Source organism: Mustela putorius, unplaced genomic scaffold (genome assembly GCF_011764305.1).
Source record: "Mustela putorius furo isolate JIRA1106 unplaced genomic scaffold, ASM1176430v1.1 tig00003858_pilon_pilon_pilon, whole genome shotgun sequence".
Lineage (NCBI taxonomy): Eukaryota > Metazoa > Chordata > Mammalia > Carnivora > Mustelidae > Mustela > Mustela putorius.
In genome coordinates this window covers 28600024-28620590 of record NW_025422010.1, presented here as the reverse complement: position 1 = coordinate 28620590, position 20567 = coordinate 28600024, and the positions used below count along the sequence as shown (strand labels likewise).

General features: G+C 38.6%; 1 protein-coding gene across 5 annotated transcripts in view; it reads right to left on the bottom strand.

Moving 5' to 3' along the window:
• The window catches only part of ASXL3 (ASXL transcriptional regulator 3), a 184357-nt gene that overhangs the window by 56597 nt on the left and 107193 nt on the right, over window positions 1-20567 (bottom strand). For all 5 annotated transcript variants that reach the window (XM_045065493.1, XM_013055998.2, XM_004752339.3 and 2 more), the window contains one exon: window positions 11197-11360. In XM_045065493.1, coding sequence (XP_044921428.1) covers window positions 11197-11360 — 164 coding nt within the window. The remainder of the gene's footprint in view (window positions 1-11196; window positions 11361-20567) is intronic.

Here is a 20567-nt window from a genome sequence, read left to right as displayed (position 1 = left end):
TCAAAACCATTGGTATCCTGTTGTAGTAGTCTTGTTCTTTGAATTGTCACACTGGGGCTCTTTTTTGAACTGCTAAATCTTTCCTATGCCGCATTACTGCTCTCTCTCTTTTCATCCCGAGTGAGAGGTCAGTAGGCATTGGATCAGTATTAGCTACTGAGATGGCTTCTGTCAGAAACTTTGTTGGACTTGGTATAGATCTCCTGGCTCAGAAAAGGGATCAGCAAAAAGTACACGTGTATCCCACTGATACTTGCTCAAGTAGAGGGTTGGCCCTTGTGAGGAAAGGGATTGGTTCCCTAATAAAGAATGCCTTAATCATATATTTAAGGACACACATCAACGAGACTAGGCCTCCTCTTAACTAGCAAAACAGCAAGCTTTTGGACAGAGAACACAAGGCAACCCATCAGCAAGCACAGCCTGCAAACGTGCCCCCCACCTTCCGCAGTGGCCCCCTGCTGTTCAGAGACTAAGTGCTAATGAGCCTTCCCAAGGAAAAGTAAGAGTCAGTACAGAGATCTCTGCAATGCTCCACCCTTTCCTCCAGCCGGACCACTCCTAGCTGGTTGTGTCTAAGAGAAATCTGCAGTCCCTTTCAGACAGACCCCACAAAGAGGGTTCCTTTCCAGGCAGCCCCTTTCATTTTAGTAATCTTAGCTCAATCTAGCCTCACCGGCATTATCTCCTGCAGAAAGTCCGCAAGGTTTCTGGCGTCTGGATGGCATTCTTCCCCTAGGTTTTAGGACTGATAAAGAAACATAACGGAAAAGCCAGTGTCTTTTTAAAGGAATTTAGAAGCAGGGAAGGGAATTAAATAATGCTGTCACTTTAATCTAGAGTTTCCAACACTACTACACTGTTCACTCCCTGCTTATAATTGATTCTTTATTTCTTTACAACCATCTTTAATAAATTTAGCAAATGGAACCAAAGTGTTTTCTTAGGCAACTATATTTTTTGAATGGGGTTTAATTACTGCAAGTTCTAAAGGTGATTTAATGAGTGAAATTTCATTTTCTTCCTTCTACCCTTGAGCCTAATTTAGGGGTGAGTCACTGTATGACACCTGTTCATAATGGTCCGTCGTGACCTGGACATTAGAATGTCCCTTATTAAAAATGACAGGCACAGGCACTAACGTGTAATCTGCCATCTGCATGACTCCCTTTCTCAAGCTCTATTCATTTGTGTGATAAAACAAAGTTAAAGTTCCTTGCTCTCCATTCTCATTAAACGGAGTTAAGTATCACACATAAACATATTATCTTAAATCCTACATAAAATGAAAACAAAGGTGATTATGTAAATACTAAATGACAGTACCAAACAGTTAATCATCCAGTATGCCTGATTGTACGTAGTTGATCACACATGCCCAAAGATGGCCTCTCAGGCCATGAGGTTGCCTCGCAGTAAAGCCTATAAAGGAGGAAGAAAGTGGTTTCATGCACAGAATGGGATGTTCTCCAGACTAAATGAATGCAGGTTCCTCAATTAACTTCCTTATGCACAGGATTGAAATCCGCTCCATTTGTCAGATTGCCTTATGACATGCAATTACTTGCACATATGTACTTCAATCCAGTCTTACACATTATTTGACCTACTTTGAAGCAGATACTGATAAACAGGATTTGATGTTAACTATCCAGGTAGCTAAGACATGGATCATATCCAGATAGTATTACTGCCCTCCATAAGCATACAGCTCAAATGATGAGCATGGAAATATCAGGCGTGGTCTGGTCTGCAAGGATATCTTTGGCCACGTATGATTTACTATCGCCAGTAAGTGACTTAGGCTAGAAGGAATATTGGATTTTCTAAGTACTTTAAGATATGCTTTCAGGAGCAGGGGAAAAAAAAAAGCTAGTGTCAGTTCCATTAAAATAATTACATCTCAAGTACACACTTACTTTTTACCTAAAGGCTTAAGATACCAGTATTTTTTCATATCTTTAATACTTTTGAATTTCTATAATCTGTTAGGTAAATTGACATTTCATTATAAACATTATTTGCTGAATAAAATAACGGTATAATTTTTAAATCAATATATACAGTACATAGAGCAATCTCTAAGAGGAGCCTGAGTTATTGCAAATGCATGAGCTATTTCCATGGAGGAAAAAGATGGAAAGCCCTTTCCCATTTGCATTTATAAAGGCTGCGTGACTTCTTTAAATATATACACTGATGCCAACAGAGCCATCAGAAATCAATAAATCACATTCTCATGTGCTGTAAAATGTCTGACACACACATTCATTTTCCTAGTCCAAAATTCTCTGCAAAAGGAACTGTGTAAATGTTCCATTTTAGTTTAATGACATTCTCCACAGTTGAAATTATGTGCATTATTGCCAGTGAGTGCAAAAACCTGAAGAGCACAAAGCTAGATAGGATTTTAAAGAGCCTACACAGTACATATCCTTCCGTGGCTAGTCATTTAACAGACCATAGAGACACAGATATGAATGCAGAACAAAATTGGGAGATTAGTAAGAATGGATTGAAATGCTGCAATTACCATTTGGACAAAAATAATAGGCATAATTTATTTAGAAGCAGTTGGGGGATGGTCTTGCCAGTGTTTGGAGAAACAGCCCTAATAGTCCCAGTACCACCACATGGAGGCAGAAATGAATATTACTTAAAATGATACAGATGACAGAAATGACAACAACTTATTCATCAGTGATGTTCAACTGGGAAGTGTAATAAAAACTTAAATATGACTCCACTTTAGTTGACATTTATTCCGCCAACTGCTACGTATATTTTAAAAGGTCACAGCATTGTTCCATGTAGATACAGTTTATGAAGTACAAATTCTTAAAGAAAGGAGGGATCTGCTATGTATATATGCAAGGAACTTCTAAAAATTATCCAGGCATATTTTGCAGAGAGTTACGCACAAGGGCATGTCCAGCTACAAACATAAGCACTGAATTTATTCAGGCAATATTCGTACCTGGGAACTGAAGGAAGAACTAGCTACAATTCTCCCTGTTCCCTAGTGTTGACTAACGCTGCTCTCACCCTTTAGTTTCTTTGGGTTTGATCTCTGAACCAACATGTGGTGGCCAAAAAGATAGCTTTGACCTATGTGTTTACCAAAACCTGATTACACCTGAAGTGTGTTATTTTGAGGCCCTATACTGTTTCACTCAACGACATATCCTTCTTCCCTTGGTGCCATGTTTTCCTCTCCCTGAGACCTCCACTCACTCCAGCCCCCAACCCTAACTTCTCTCCCTAAAGCCTGGACCCCATAATGAACCATTCCAACAAGCACCTCAGAGTTCCCTAAAATAGGCCTTTTTCATTCTTTAATGGTTTTGGCTATGTTCTTGGGTTTATCCGACATGTTACACTAGCTTCTAAGTGGATTCCTACCCTATATTCATTGATTCGTTCAAAAAACATTTACTGAACCCTTACTACATGCCAGGCACAGGGTCTAGAAGAAAGCCACAAAGCCACTGTCCTGGGTTCTCATGAGGGAAAACAAATGAACAAATCCAAAAGCAAGTAATTATTGACAATGATTGAGTGCTGGGAGGGAAATAAACAGAAAAGTAAGTCCGAGAACAACTGCAGAGGCTACTGGACGTGGGAGGGAGAACAAGAAAAGCCTTTGTGAGGAGGTGACACTCACGGGGATGAGAAGACGCGGACCTTGCCGCAAGACGCCCTGAAGCTTTTCTAGCAGCGCTCTCGGCAAGCACAGGGATGAGGAATAGAAGGTTAGGTGTAGGTCTGAGGGGCAGGAAGGAAGACAGAATGACTAAAGCAAAGCAAGGTGGCAAGTGGGAGAATCTCTCTCCTCTACTTCACGCTTCACTCCTTCAAAAGAATCCTTTTCTAACATATAAATCTAACAATGTCACACTGCAAACATAATCTTCATAGATTCTACATTGCTCAGACACAAAAGGCCTTTTTTTTTTTTTAAAGCTTTGCACCAACCTCCCCCTTCTAAACTCAGTTTACTTCCTCTGTAGCCATCCATCTCAATTTTTATGTTGATGGGGAGCAGGTCCTTCTCTGCCCATGTTTGGAGGGCAAGGGATGCCATGCAGAACAAAGAGCATGAACTTGGAGACGGACAAATCTGTGTTCAAATTTTGGCTCCTACATTTTTACTTGGAAGAAGTTGGGTAAATCCTTTCTTTCTCCCCGATCCTTATCCACATAGATATACAGAGGGGTTAATAATATGAACTCTTTAGAGAGTTACAGCAAGAATTAGTGATAATTGATGTAGGAGGCTTAGCACTATATATCATCACTGTTATTACTGGCACATACGGTTTCCTCTACTCGAAATGCCCACCACACTCCTTTTCCTGGTAAACTTCCTCCATATTTACAGATGAAGTTTAGATGACACATTCTCTTCAAAGCATTCTCTAACTCCTACCTACAAAATATGATTATCTCCTCATTGCTCCTATAGCACAACGTGTATACCACCGCCATGGCCTAGTTCTGTAACGATAGGCTTTTACATCTCTGTCTCCCCTCAAGAACCATCACCTCTCTCTGGGTTGGAACTGTTACTCTCTCAGTGTTTGTATTATCAGTGCTTATCTGGCACATAATAGGTGTTAAGGAAACACTGGTTGGATGAATGAGTGAAATATATACCCAGCACTTCCCTGCACCACTAGAATTCGCCTGCATCCGTATTATTCTGCATCTTCACAAAGTCTGTCAGTCAGGAGTCCCAGCAGGCACAGACGGCTCATTCAAGTTAGCAGCATTTAAAGAGGGTGGATTAAAGGGACTACTTACAAAGAAAGGGATGGTCAGGGTGCAGCAAACCACCAAAGATAGTTCAGGAAACTAAAGCTAATAATGGGAAGTAGTATTGAACCTGAAGGGCACCAGGAGAAAGGGTTTGTCAGAACTTGGACAGGAAGAGAGCTACAGGGAGAAGACCTTCTGATAGGAGCTGGTGGATGGATGCATCACGTGCTGAGCCACAGGGCTGGTGAGGTTCTCAATCTCACTCTTCTTTAGCCCAAAGCTCTGTTGGGGCTTCCTTAGAGCCGAACCCAATTAAAACTCATCCGGCCTTCTCTTCCTGCTTCCAAACAATATAGGCCCCTATGCCAGAAAAGGAGCAGAGGGACGCACGACGGCCCAAAGTGCAATCACAGAGCCTAGCGGGCTGAGATAGTATCCACACGGAGGGAAGCCCGGAGAGAAGCTGCAGAGCCATTGCACGGTGAAGAACACCGCCTACCCAGAGGAGCGGCCTGATATGTAGTGTCAGAGGTCAAGCCGGAAGGGAAAAGTGCCTGAGCAGGATGGGTGGGTAAGTAGCTTGCCACGGAGTCCAGGCCTGAGTGTAGTAAAGATGACCATCCATGGGGCAGTATGAAAGAGCGGCTACCTATAAGGGGATTAACCAAATATTTGGACATGTTAAGTGTAATAAAAAACAGGGTTTCTCTCTGTCAGTGTCAGCTATGGAAAGAGAGAAAACTAGAATAAATCATGGGGTATTAGATTAGGACTAGAGGTAAATTCCTAGTTTACAAGATAGAGACATAGATATAGAAATAAATGCCAATATAAATTATTTGTGTTTATACATTTTGAAAGACTTACACTCTTTCTTCTGTAACATGTTCCTTGTCTCCCTGACACAGAGGTTAGGAGGTAGTCTCTTTCTCTCTCTCTCTCTCTCACACACACACACACACACACACACACACATTACAGAGTACACGTGCTGTGAGCTCCTGATTCCTAAGTACCATCCTCCACTCAAGGGAAACATGGCTCCTTGAAGAAAGGGTTAGTTCCAGAGCCTGGGCAAGAAAAGTATAAGAAGAAACTGGGACAATGTGGTGTGCTTCAAAATAATGAAGTGATCTGAAGGCAATGGAGACCTCAGAAGATACAGAAGCCAGCTTGGACAGGCTCTCAACTGTGGGGCAATTCGAGCATAGTAATCTAGTGAAGACATGAAAAACAATGAACCTGTACAGATACAAATAAATGAATAAACTGAAGGTCTGAAGACGAAGGATATTTATATCATTTAAAAGAAACTCCTCACCAAATACTATTTAAAGATGAGGGAAGAAGTAACTTTGTACTGCAGAACATTTTAATCAAAATGATCAAGTAAACATCAGCAGTATTGGGACAAATAAAAATTATGTGCCAATGAATAGGTGCCAGGTGCAAATATATTAGAGTCATAATATATTGGAGGAAGGGGGGTCCTGGAAGGATTACCAGGCTGGAAACTAATTCTCTAATGTATCTTCAAATTTCTAAAAGCGTCTGGTTATTTAAAAATTAAAAAAAAAAATACAGAAGGCATATGTCCCCCTGGTGCATTAGTCCATACGTGGTTTAGCCTCCCACAGCAAAGCAGAGTGAAGAAGGCTGAAAGGTAGATCTAGAAAGGCAAAGGAAAGATATCCCACCTACTCCCCACTGACCTCCTACCGTCCATCTGGCACTGCTGGCAGTCTACAACCTGCACTTGACGATCTCTGAAGTATTTGCTACTTCCTGTCTATTCCCTGGCTCCTTCCCATACTCTTGCTCATCCACACCCTTTCATAAATACACGTATTCCTCTGGGATGACTGTATCTGGTAGCCTCACCAAAACCCATAGCTGACACCATTATCTATGTAGATTTTATAAACTAACTCCATCTCCTTCAGTTTTGAAACCTGTATAATTACTTCTCAACATTTTATACAGTAGAAGCATCTCAATCCAACCTGCTAAAGCCAAACTCAATACCTACCCCCTGGAGTGGGCACTGTTAGTGGACTGCCAAGGTTCTCCCCCACCCCAGTTGTGTATCCTCTAATGTAACTTCCTAAAAACCAGATTTCTAAAGTAGCCCTGACCTCTATCACAGTGCGCCCTTTTACTTGAGATGGTGAGCACACTGAGGTTCAAGGGTAGGGCTAGTGGCTCTAAACAATTTGCATATTCCATTTCCTTAGCTAGAGGCATTTTTTAAGAAGTGGTTGTGTGATCTTAGTAGTACCAGTAGTGTGAATTGAGACCTTTTCCTTGAAATACTAGGATAGAAGCATTTTCCCCATGAATGTGAACCAAGAAGCAAGTACCCATTTTTTGATTCAGGTAGCCATCCTATCACAAAAGGGAATTAGAAAAAAAAAACAAAAAACAAAAAACAACAAAAAAGGGGGGGATTAGAATAGTGCCAACAAGAAGAAAGGCAATTTTTAAAATTAATTCATAAATAATAATGGAAGGGGTTCCTGACAATAAGTAAATCTCAGGACCAACCAGGGCCCACTCTAACTTCTATCTTCCAATTACCTAAGCCAATAAATCCCTTTATATTTAAAGCAGTTTGAGTTTTATTTCTGCTATTTGCAGTATAATGTGTAAAGGAGAGTAAAAATACATATAAAGCTAGTTGTGAAAATGTCATAAAACAACCAAAAGATAATGTATATGAAATGTAAGATAAGCAGGCCTTTATGAAAGACAGAAAAGTAGAAATATAGAAAAACAAAACACCAGACAGGTTGGCAGAATGACAACTGGCACTGATAAGATAAAAGGGAAACCTAGCTTCCATATTTGAAGATGTAACTACTGAATGATCCCCAGCTTTCAATGGTCTAGAGTCAGACAGAGGCTGGTAGGGACTGCTTCAGGGGGGGAATCTGGCAGCAACCGGGGGAGTCAAAGGAAGGAAACAAGAAACCCGGGACTTTCACATTCTGTACCGATACATAAAGATAAGCTTTCACAAGTGAAATTCTGAGGTATCTCTTAGAATTATAGTACTTTCCACTGTTCAAATAAATCCATGTAACTAGCTTCACATTTGCATGCCTTTTCCAGTCATTCTGGCCCAGAAAGTGGTGGTATTCAACCCCATGGATATTTCTAAGCTGTACTGAAACAGCAGCAGTTTGAGGAGCTTGCTGCATCAAGTCTCCTGCCCCTTCCTGACAGGAGAGAGGGTGCGTCAGCTCACCTCCAGCAAAGCATGCAGAGGCCGAGCTCTACGTTTCCTGGTATCAAATGGTTGACAGGCCCATAGAGCCCTTCAGTTCTCCCAAGTCACCCTAGATAAAATATCCAGTTGCCTTCTAGACCCTTTACAACCCTATCCCACAGGCAATCTGTCATTTATTCCTACTCAAGTAGGTTGAAAACTATGTCTGGAATTCAGTCCTTTCTTCTCATTTCCAAGGCCAATGCCCAAGGTCGTATGTTATCTCATATCTCAACTACTGCAATTGTCTCTTACCCAGTTTCCCTGTGTCTTATCTTTCTGCCTGTCCAATCCATCATTCACAGGGTTACTAGCTCCTAGGAGAAAATATGGAGTGCACTTCATTTATCCTTTTTCCTTCCCCTATGTCCAGGCATAAAAATATCTGTTTACATTATTGTAAGCAGGTCATTTCTCATTTGAAAAACTCTATGATGGCATCCACTGGTTTCAGAAAAAGTTCAAAGAGCTTAACCTGCAAGCAGGTCACCAAAGTTGTAAACCCACTCCCTGTCAGCAGAGGAGCTCCCCGCTTTCCCCCCATAGGAGGAGCCAGTCATACAGAACTACTAAATTTTCTGGAACACACAAGCAGCAGATCTTTATAAATGACATGCTCTCCCTCTACAGAATTCATTTTCCACTGGCTCTACTTGCAAAACCCTTACTAGTCCTTCAAGGCTCAACTGAGGTATCCTTTCCACCTATAAAATCTTCTCCAATACTAGTTTCTGATTAAAATATCTTCATCCTCTGTACCTACAGAAGACTTTCTTTACAAGTCTACTTTGACATTTGTGTTGCTCTTCCTGGTCTTACACTAATTTGGTTTGCCCAGTTATTAGACTTCTTAACCTAGTAATGAGCGTAGTGTACTGTAGATCAGCGTGAGGTGGTCTTTCTCCCCTTTCATTTTCTGTATTTAGCAAAGTGTATAGAGTACACAGCGCACGCTCCCTAACTACTGCCTGAGTAATCTGCTGGTGGACTGCTTGTTATGAGGACAGCTACTGTGCCTTATTCATTTACACTTCTCATGCTGACTGGAAGGAATGAACAGAAATTGCTACAGGTTGAAAAAAACACTAGGCTTCGCCTGGCCTTCTGGCCTTCTCGCCTGGCCTTACCGAAATATCTGGCTAAACCTAGGGCAGTCTGTCATTTCTTCATTCCAAAAGATTTATTCGGTGTGCCAAACCTTATTCCAGGAGCTGCGGACAGACCTGTAAACAAGAGGAACCACTCGTGTGCGGAGATGAAGGAAATGGTTCTAGAGCTAATAAATCAGTCTCTTTGACCAATCCCCCCTAAAAAAAGTTTTTCTTAACTTCCAAACTCAGTTCTCTGCTACACAAATGTAAAACCTGAGAGATGAGTGGCTTCTCCCTACACCTTGTTCAAGTACTATTTGACAAAATGTAAAAGTGCTACCACTCGATAATGATGGTGATGATCACATTATCTTCCTCCTCTTTAATTTCAACACTATTCTCCAAATTCGAGCCCTCATTTTGCCTTTTTGGAACAACTAAAATTGCTTCCTAAGAACCCTTCCCACTTTTATGCTTCCCATCTCTACATTCCCTTTCAATACTGCCAGAATAATTTTCTTAAAAAGCAACAATCTTACTCTATTACAGCTGTGCTCAAAAGCCCTCAGTGGCTTTGCAAACACAGGGAGAACACTGTTCAGACTCCTTAGCCTCATACAAGGAAACTTCCAAAATTGAATTCCAATTTGTCTGTCCAGATTCTTTTGCACTGCTCTTCCTACAATCCAGACTCCCACGAAAATAGCTCTTGATTTTGTATCTTTGAACTTTTCACTTGATAGATTTCCATCTATTTTATTCAAATCCTGCCTACATCTCAAGGCCCAATGCAAGGACCTTAATTTGTCTCCGATTTTTCCCTTCTGCATATGAAAGCTCAGTATACCTTGTGCTTTTCCCTCTAGTCTTAACTGCTTCTACCTCACATTTTGATTATTCATGAATATAACTTATGTATCCAACTAAAGCATACTTAATCATCAATAAATACTTAAAAGGCACTTACTGTCTTTCCATTACTCCAAAGTACCTAAAACATAGCATATTCATAGTAAACATTAAGCAAATTTTCATGGAATGAAGGCAAACTCGCAAGCAGAAATGTGCCCCAAATCAAAATAATCTTTTCCTAAATGTGAACAATAATCCCCACCAAAGAGATACATATGAGTGGTAGAAAACCACAGCTCATCACACTTTAAATATATACGAAAGAAGGCAGCTAAGTTAGTAGAAAATGGAATCAAATAAAAAGCTAAGAAAATTTATTCAAAGTCATATGGAAATATTGAATCAATCTCGCTCATTTCAGTATACGGATGTACCTCTCACTTTGAAATGCAAATACATAAACACATACACATTATGTCCATCAACTGGAAACTATATACAGGGTCAAAATTTATTGAAATAAGAATCACAAGGAAATTTTTCCTAGTTGCCGTTTAATAACTTTTGTGAAATTTAATAAAAGTTTATGTGATGAAATATTTTTTCCTTTTCTAAGGAAACAGCTTTAGAGGATGATTGATGCCTGCTATTATGAGTCTATATTTGTATTTCCTTATTTTAGAGGCTTTTCAAAATACAAAAATAAACTTAAAGCATTTCCAGTTATACTGAAAAAAAAAGATAAAAGGTGATTATTTATAGGCAATCATATTCACGATGATAGAGTCTCGGAAGGCAACTGCAAACATAAATTTTAAATGCTTTTTGGAAAGAGTTGAGAATAAAAACATTTACATAATTTCTTAGAAACCCTGGCTTTTTATTGCTGCACTTCAATATTCCCTCCAGGCAAAGGAGCAGCTACTTCAAAGATTTATTTGATAATGGAATGTTTGATTTCTTTGTTTTCCCTTTCCAATGTGGAAAGGTCTGTTGTTTTCACTCCGCAGCAGTGTGCTATTTTTTAAAATTTGAATTGGCTCTCTACTGATAATAAAAATGGTTCTGTTTTGGCAAATTAAACACACCACAGTCTATATATTATAAATAGACTATACTGTTATAGAAATGGTCCACATATGTATCTGTCATCTTTGATAACGGAACTGCCACTTCATGATAATATACCTTGTGACTAATATCAAATGTCTTAAAACTCCCACTTACCTGCCTATCCACTTCTGGGAGCAAAAGCAGGAGGTATTGTTGAAAATGCTGAGGTAAGGAAGCAAATGTATGTTTATTTATTAATGCCCTCAAGTTAGTGTTGACAAGAATAGATCCTGGGGTTTCTATGTCAATGTCCTCAGCTTTGGTCCATTTCAAGTGTCCTGTGATAAACAAGCAAGAGCATTAATTCACTGCAGATTGGGGAAAACATGCACATGTACGTACACATATATCTACATATTGAACATATTCAATAATACATCTAATGCGGTCACTTTTAAAAGTGACATTTCAGAAAGAACTCTCCAAAGCTCCTTTGCGGTTTTATCCTGTCTTACTTGTATTTTATTTTCATAATGTATACTTCACTCAATACCATCTATATATTTTAGTCAAAGTAGCATCATGTCAAGACAAAGAAGTATTTTAATTATGGTCTTCCAATTAAGCAGAATTTTAAAAACTTTGGGAGCATAAATGCTAACAACTACAATTTTTTATGGACTCTATAAGACCATAGATCAATAATAATAATACTAAGAGTTCTGTTAATTTTAACAGAGGCATTGATAGCTAGCTCAGAGTTGTGTGATTTCCCATATATCAGGCTGACCACTACGCACTGGATTAGTTCAAAAGATTCCTACTCGGGGTATTTTGAGAGTAATAATTTAAAAAGCAGTCCTTTATAAAAATATTAGTTTCAAGGTCTAAAATACCAACAAACTTCGAAGAATAATTCTACAACTCAAGGTACACTGAGCTTCAACAGAAGGCTCTGACAACTCAAAATTAAGACATACAAGAAGATAATCCACTCTAACAAACAGCCAATTGAGGCATCAAAGAGAAGAATTACTTTCAGTTACTTGAGTTAAGAGAACACCTTGAATGTGAGCTGTTTTAATAGAGTATATTTTAAATCAAGGGTTAGCAAATAATGGCCCATGAGCTATATCCAATCCAAATTCTGTTCTGGTAAATAAAGTTTTACTGGAACATAGTAAATGCCCAGTTGTTTAGCAACTGCCTAGGTGTGCCTCTGCACTACAATACAGGGTTGAATAGTTATGCCAGAAATTGCATGACCTATATTTACTATTCAGCCCTTGGCAAAAAAAAAAAAAAAAAAAAAAAAAAAAAAAAATTGCCAACTCTTGTTCTAAATAATTAGTGACAAAAGACAGAATAAAAGTCATTATTAGTAAACAGGGAACTATGATGAAAGAATGAGCAGCTCTGAAACAGAACCAGACAGAACACCTAGAAATGAAAATTTAGTTTTTAAACCAAAAAAAAGTAATGGACACAGAAGAGAAAAGAATTATTAACTAAAACACAGAGTTGATGAAAATATCTAGAATGCAGCATAAAAAATGATAGGTCCAAATAGGATAGTGAAGAAATATGGGGAATGGCATAAGCAGTCAGAATGAACATCGATGGGAGATTCAAAACAGCAAATGGAGGGCAAGCAGTATTTGAAGAGCTAATGGCTCATATTTTTAGAACTGAAAAAATTATGAGTTCTTGGATAACACAATATACCAAATCTCAAGAAGGACAAATACCCACTTTCAACGGATGTGTTGAAATTATAAAGCATCAAAAACAAAAAGAGTATCTTACAACAACTTTTTAGAAAAACAGATTATATCCAGAGGGATGATAATAAGACACAGAAATTTTATCAATGAATGATAGATAGCAGTAGAATATCTTCAAAGGATCAAGAGAATATAAGCATCAATCTAGATGATGGCAATGATATAGGAACATTTTCAGGATTGGGGAACCGAGGTGGCTCAGTCAAGCTTGATTTCAGCTCTGGTCATGATCTCAGGGTCTTGAGAATGAGCCCTAGTCAGGCTCCACAATCAATAGGGAGTCTGCTTGAGATTCTCTCTCTCCCCTCTGCTTGTCCTCTGTCTCTCTCTCAAATGAATAAAGAATCTTAAAAAAAAAAAAAAAAAGGAAACTCAATAGAGAATCTTGCTAAAATAATCATTAGTGGCTGTTCACAACAAATGAAGAAATTAAATCAAAGAAGAAATAAATGGATTACAGAAGCCATGGTCAACTAAGAGACTAATAGATCAGAGCGTGTCCAAGTAAATATTAGCTTTGAAGGATAATACTAAGACTAGTGAAAGTTAAATAAAAGAAATAAAGAGGAAATAAAATGGAAAATAATGCATGTAAGATGGGACAGCTGACTGAAAGGAGAGTGCTACACAAAGCCCGGTCTCATTTGGGAAGGAGAGATTTAGACTAGTTCTTTGCTTGGTTAAAGCTCTACAGGTGACCATTAGAAGCAACAAGAAAGAGTGATATTTCCAAATAAGTGCATGGATGGAAATCTCAATGCATCAAATGGAAGGAATAAAAGCAGGGGGAAAAATTAAAAATTAAGTCAAAAAAATAAAAATAAATGGGTTTTCATACTAGATTTAAAAAGGAATACAATCCAGCCACATGCTGCTTACAAGAAATAAACTTAAAAATCATAAGGAATGGATGAAAATGAAATAAACATGTAGTAGGCTGAGACTCAAAACAACAAAATAATATAACAATATTAACATCAGACAACATAAACAAAGGTAGAAAACCTTGTTGGGGATGATAAAGATCATAAAAGGATGAATTCACTAAGAAGATAAAATGACCTTAAATCTGCAATCCTTTAAGCAGCATATCATTCAAAAACTTGAAACTGAGAGAACTTAAAAGGGAAAGTGCCATTACATGATGCTAGTGGTAAGTCTTAACATCTTCTACCAGAAACTGAGACACCAGACAAAAAACTTGTCTTAATAAGAGAATTTTAACAACTCAATAATCATTGTTGAACCAATGAATTAAACATAAGGGACTGCACTGAGCTGTTAAAAAGCAATGTTTGTCATCACTCAAGGAACAGTAAAACACACAAGAACTGACCAGCAAGTCTCTACAAATAATGATGAACAGTATTAAATTTCATCTAATTAGGTAGCAATAACACAAACACAGCAACTCTCCAATCCTCCCACATCTGTTGTATATTTAGACACTCAAAAGCACATTTCTAAGTATTTCATAAGCTAAAGAGAAGAAAATTTAATAGAAATTAGAAAATATTTGGATTCTAAATGACAATGCCAAAATTTGTGAAATGCAACTCAGTATAAAAGATAAAGTATATCCATTACACAGTAGGAAAAAATACTGAAAATTCAAGGATTAGTGTATGAATCAAGAAGTTAATAAATAAGAAAAATTTGGGAAAGGAGGAAGGATTATAAAAATAAGAGCATACATTCATGAAATAGAAAAGGACAATGAAGACCATCAACACCAAAAAAAGGGGTTTTTGTTTGTTTGTTTTTTTTGTATTAGACTAATGAAATAGATATACCTCTGGTAAGACTTGGTATAAATATAGAGGAATGAAAGGTAGGGACATAATTCTAGATATAGTATACATGGCACATAATGAAAAATGGATTTTAAGTGGCATAATAAAATACTATGATTTTATCCATATCTTTGAAGACCAACTATTTTCAGGTTTATAAATATTCAAATTTAATTTAAAATAGGAAACCTGAATAAATTTGCAGAAACTTAAAAAAATGGATAAACAGGAATCTTCCCCACTTCACATACATACAGAATATATAAGTTGCCCTAACAATGAGTTTTACCAGTTTGTTAAGGAACTCTCCCATTTTGTACATATTCTAGAGAATAGGTTTATAAAGAAATATTTCCGATTCACTTTTTCAAGTTAATATACCTTTATCTCAAAATAAGGACAAACAAGAACAGTATAAGAGGAAAAAAAATTATCTTCTCCCATTCCATGGGTTGCTTCTTAGTTTTGTAGACTTCTCAAGACATTAAAAATAAAGCTACCTTACAACCTAGCAATTGCACTACTAGGTATTTATCCCAAAGACACAGACACAGTGAAAAGAAGGGGCAGATCCACCCCAATGTTCATAGAAGCAATGTCCACAACAGCCAAACTGGAAGGAGCCAAGATGTCCTTCAACAGATGAATGGATAAAGACGTGGTCCATACACACAATGGAATAGGGTTACTCAGCCATTAGAAAGGATGAATACCCAGCATTTACATCCGCATGGATGGAACTGGAGAGGATTGTGCTAAGTGAAAGAAGTCAAGCAGAGAAAGAATTATTATATCTTTTCACTCATATATGGAACAGTGCAGAAGACCACAGGGGAAGGGAGGGAAAACTGAATGGGAAGAAATCAGAGAGGGAGACAAACCACGAGTGACTCTGGATTCCAGGAAACAAACAGGGTTTTTTTGAAAGTAAGTGGGGGACGGTGTAAATGGGTGATAGGAATTGAGGAGGGCATGTGTGGTGATGAGCACTGGGTGAACTAATGAATCACTCAACACTACATCAAAACTTAATGAAGTACTCTATACCTTGGTTAACGGAACATAACAAAAAACAAAGAAAGAAAAAGAAAAAATAGAAAAAAAATCACCAACCAATATGACAAAAAAAGTACAAAACTCGTATCATTAAAAAAAAAATCTAAAGCAAATCTGACAAACTCTAACATTTGTTTGGTCAAGGAGATAGGAACACAGGTGTCTTGCTTTATTAGTATCTGTATTTTTCTATATGTTTAAAGTATTTCCTAACTAAAAAAAAAAAAAAAAAAAATAAGGGGAGAAGAATTAGGGAGAAGCTTCTTTTCTCAGCAGTGGAGGCAAAGGCAAAACCTAGAGACAGAAATGTTGAGAAATATAGGAAAGAAATTTGTTTAATTCTCCTTTATGGCCTAAATAATCTCAAATAAAGGAGCTGAGGTCATTTACCAAGAGTTATTCTGACTGAGGAGGAGTGCTAGGGAAATAAGAAAATTGTAAGACTTTGAAAAATATATTGTAAGCAATGTGAAAAGCAGTACTTATGCTGTAGATTACTATTTAGTATGGTTCAAAATCTTTAAGAATATCATTGATAAAAGAAGATTCAGAGAGGCATATAATTTTTAATGACAAACCCAAAAGAAAATCTGTTTCAAAGATGTCCAACTAAACAATAACATGTTCCATAATTTTGGAACAAAGACAGAGCAGATGAACTTATTGCTAAATTTGTAGCCACACAGGGTGTTTAATCCCATTTTAATTATCCTTACACACTTACTCTTAATTGGCTTAAGAACAATCCAATTATATCTGATTGTCTTATCTCATTAGAGCTGGTACCTCATCTCCCTACAGCATTCAGAGGAAGAAAAAGATGTCATTTTAGTATCTAATTCCTGGATACCAGAGAGAATAAAGTAGCTGAAGTCCAGAGAAGGATCACTTGCCAAATTACCACAGTGAGAATCTATGCCATGCAAGAAGATACTAGGCTGACCTCATGATAAAAATCATGATAAAAATCATGGGGAATATTTCCAATCAAGGTCAGGGAAATTCTCTATTATTTTGACCCAAGGGACTTAAAGACCACCCATCTGAGAAGGCTGCAGACTTTGGTGTACTTGTTGACCAATGGGTAGGTAGTCTGTAAGCTTAAAGACTCCTATTTCAGGCACCTGGGTGGCTCAGTCGTTAAGCATCTGCCTCAGGCTCAGGTCATGATCCTAGCATCCTGGGATCGGATGGCCCGCATGGGGCTCCCTGCTCAGGGGGAGTCTGCTTCTCCCTCTCCCACTGCCCCCACTTGTGTTCTCTCTCTGTCAAATAAATGGATAAAAATCTTAAATGAAATAAAATAAAAGCTCCTATTTCCCAGAAGGGAACCCACAGAGGATTTATGCATAAAATACACAAACACAGAGACACAGACATAATACTCACCTGGAAGGAAGAAGCCCATGCAAGAGGCAGACCAGGGTCTTTTGTTACAAGAGGAACTACCCAAAGAAATACAAAAAGAGTTCAAAATGAAAGAATTCTTCATTGTCTCAAAGAAATTAGAGAGGAATGATTCTAAAAGAGCTCAGAGAAAAACAGACTTTAAAGATTCAGTCTAAGGGGAAAAAAATAATCATAGGACAAAAGCGAATCATCTACATGTGATTCAACATAGACTTCACAAATGAAGTGAATGAGTCTATAATGAGTCTATTGGGTAGCATTGAATGCATTAAAAAACAGCACTGAGGTTAAAGAACTATGGAGATAATGGTTACAAAACAGAACATAAGTGTTAGCAACCCTGATGTTTAAAAATAATAAAGCTAAGAAAAACATGGGGGTAGGAGTGTCTGTAATTGTGTTTATTCATACATCCTTTCTAATAGATTGTCCAATGTTGTAATGAGTATCAAAAATATCACTATTTCAGTTTTGCATATTTTAATACCTTTAGAGAGGATTTTAGATATGGATATATTTTGTGGCAATGTACAGAAATTTTATTTTTTTGGTTTTACTTTTTTATTATTCAGCTAAAATTAAACTTAGTACTTTCAATGAAAATGGTGAACACAGTTTTTCTAAGATGATCTCTGGCTATAGATATGCAATAAGAGATGTCGAATCACTTTTTTCCACCAGGTGACAATAAGCAAAGTCTGACTCAGAAGAGGGCCTTCACCTGACTCTGCTGGCACCCTGATCTCAGACCTTCAGCCTCCAGAAATGGAGTTAAGGTGGCAGAGTAGTAGAACCCTATGCTTGCCTCGTTCCTCCAACACAGCTAAAGAAATATTGGATCATTCTGAACACCCAAGAAATCAATCTGAGGACCAACAGAACAAGCTGCACAACTGGAAGGAGAGAAGAGGCCAAAGTGTGGAGCGTAGCAGGTATGGACATATGATCTAGGGAAGAAAAGGACTGTGTCTGCTGCAGAGGGGAGGAAGCCTTGATTGCAGAGAGAGAGGAGGGAGAGAGAGAGAGACTTCTGAGACAGCGAGCAAAGCACAGGGCCTCACACAAGGAAAACTCATCCCCAAATCCACTGACTGGAGAAACTAGGGGACTGATTGTGTTGAGTGTTTACAACCCATACAGCTTAAACCCTGGAGTTTTTGAGTTGTAGGCTATGGCTGTAGAGCCTGGTGGGTGTAAAGGTGATCCTGTGGAGGAGGGGGGTAGAGGCCTGGGAACAGATGGTACAGTCTGAGAATATACTGGGAGAAATTTTCTCCCTTCTTATAGTGCATCTAGGAGAAGTGGCTTTGCCTTTTGGGACAAAAGAGCCAGCAGGTGCCACTGCACTGTCCTATCCATTACCAGAAGCCCAATGGGGTTCTGGGGGCATCTAACTTGAACTCATGCTGCCCTTTACACTGTAAGCTCCTGTGCACTGGAGTGACCGCCCTTCTGGGACAACATGGCACAAGCCCCAGTGCAGCTAGACCCTCCCGAGAGGACCGCATGGGTCCACACTGCACTGGGTTCCGAAAGTTTGGAGTTTTAAAACAGCCAGTATGCCTGAGATCAAACACACATACACAGTGGTGCCGGGCAAGCAGATGGCCCAGACCTAAAAGAAGCAAAGGCAGGAATCTGAGAGATGCCTCGGACACATGAGGAGAGACTTGTTGCTCTTCTGTGAGGGCTTCTTGGACAGCAGTAGGTGTCCCTCCGTGGGGACAAAGGAGAAGGCTGATGCCATTTTAACCAATCAACATGGGACAGACTTCACTGAGCACCACAGCACCCACAGTGGAAGCTTGAGCCACTTACACCAAGCCTAACCTCACTGCACTCTGCAGGTGCTACTTTACTAGGGTGAGTCTGAGAGCCAGAGCAACAGGCACCTCCCCCACAAGACCAGCACACACCCCACCCCTGCCAAAGCACCAAGGCTACTGACCACAGGAGAGCTTCAGCTCCAGTGGAAATAGGATCAGGCCTCTTTTAACAAGCAGGCCCAGCGAACAGTGGGGTAAAACTTGCCATACCCTGGATAAGATCTAAACACTTCTCACTGCAGGCAAGTAGAAATTCTGCAGAGAACTGACCTGAGGGAAAGAGTAACCAAAACACAGCAGCAGAATGCACACAGTATCCACCAGAAACACTTCCTGAAGTACCAGACTCTGGACAGTGTATGACCTCTTCTTAATAAAGTTATTGTTCTCAGGAGCAGGAAATATAACAGGCTTTCCTTACACAGAGAAGAAGACAAGAGACCTAGACAAAATGCCAAGATAGAGGAATTCATCCTAAACAAAGGAAAAGGTCATGACCAGGAATCTTATTGAAACAGACATAAGTAATATGTCTGAACCAGAATTTAAAAAAAAAAAAATCACAAGGACACTAATTGGGCTTGAGAAAAACAGAAGACACCAGGAAGTCCTTCACTACAGAGATTAAAAACTAGTCAGTCCAAAAAATAAAAATAAAAATGCTATAACTGAAATGTGAAACTGATTGGATATAATGACTACAAGGATGGAAGAAACAGAAGAACAAATAAGTAATATAGAAGAAAAAATTATGGAAAATAATGAAGCTGAAAAGAATAGAGAAAGAAAAATAATGGGTCATGAATATAGACTTAGGGCACTCAGTGACTCCATAAAGCATAACACTCACATCATAGGAGTCCCAGAAGAAGAAAAGATGAGCAAAGGGGGCAGGAAGTTTATTGGAGAAAATTATAGTTAAAAACTTCCCTAAACTGGGGAAGGAAACAGACATCCAATTCCAGGAAGCACAGAGAATTCCCATCAAAATCAACAAAAGCAGGAAAACATCAAGATATATCACAGTAAAATTTGCTAAATATAAAGATAAGGAAAAAATGCTAAAAAACAATAAGAAATCCCTAACTGTATTCCAAAGGAAGACAAATAAGGTTAGCAGCAGATCTCTCCACAGAAACATGGCAGGCCAGAAGAGAGTGGCGTGATATAATCAATGTGCTGAATGGGGAAAATATGCCACCAAGAATACTTCATCCAGCAAGGCTGTCATTCAGAATAGAAAGAGAGATAAAGAGCTTCCCAGACAAACAAAACCTAAAGGAGTTCGTGACCACTAAACCAGTCCTCCAAGAAATATTAAAGGGGATTTAGAGAGGAAAAGAAAGATCAAAAGCAACAAAGACTAGAAAATCACAGAGAAAATCTCCAGAAACAATGACTTAGCAGATAATACAATGGCACTAGGTTCACATGTATCAATAATTACTTTGATTGTAAATGGACTAAATGTTCCAAGCAAAAGATGAAGGGTATCAGAATGGATTTAAAAAAAAAAAAAAAAAAAAAAAGGACTCTTCCATATGCTTCCTACAAGGGGCTCATTTTTGACCTAAAGACACCTGCAGATAGAAAGTGATAGGATAGAGAACCATCTATCATGCTGATGGCCATCAAAAGAAAGCCACAGCAGCCACACTTACATCAAACAAACTAGA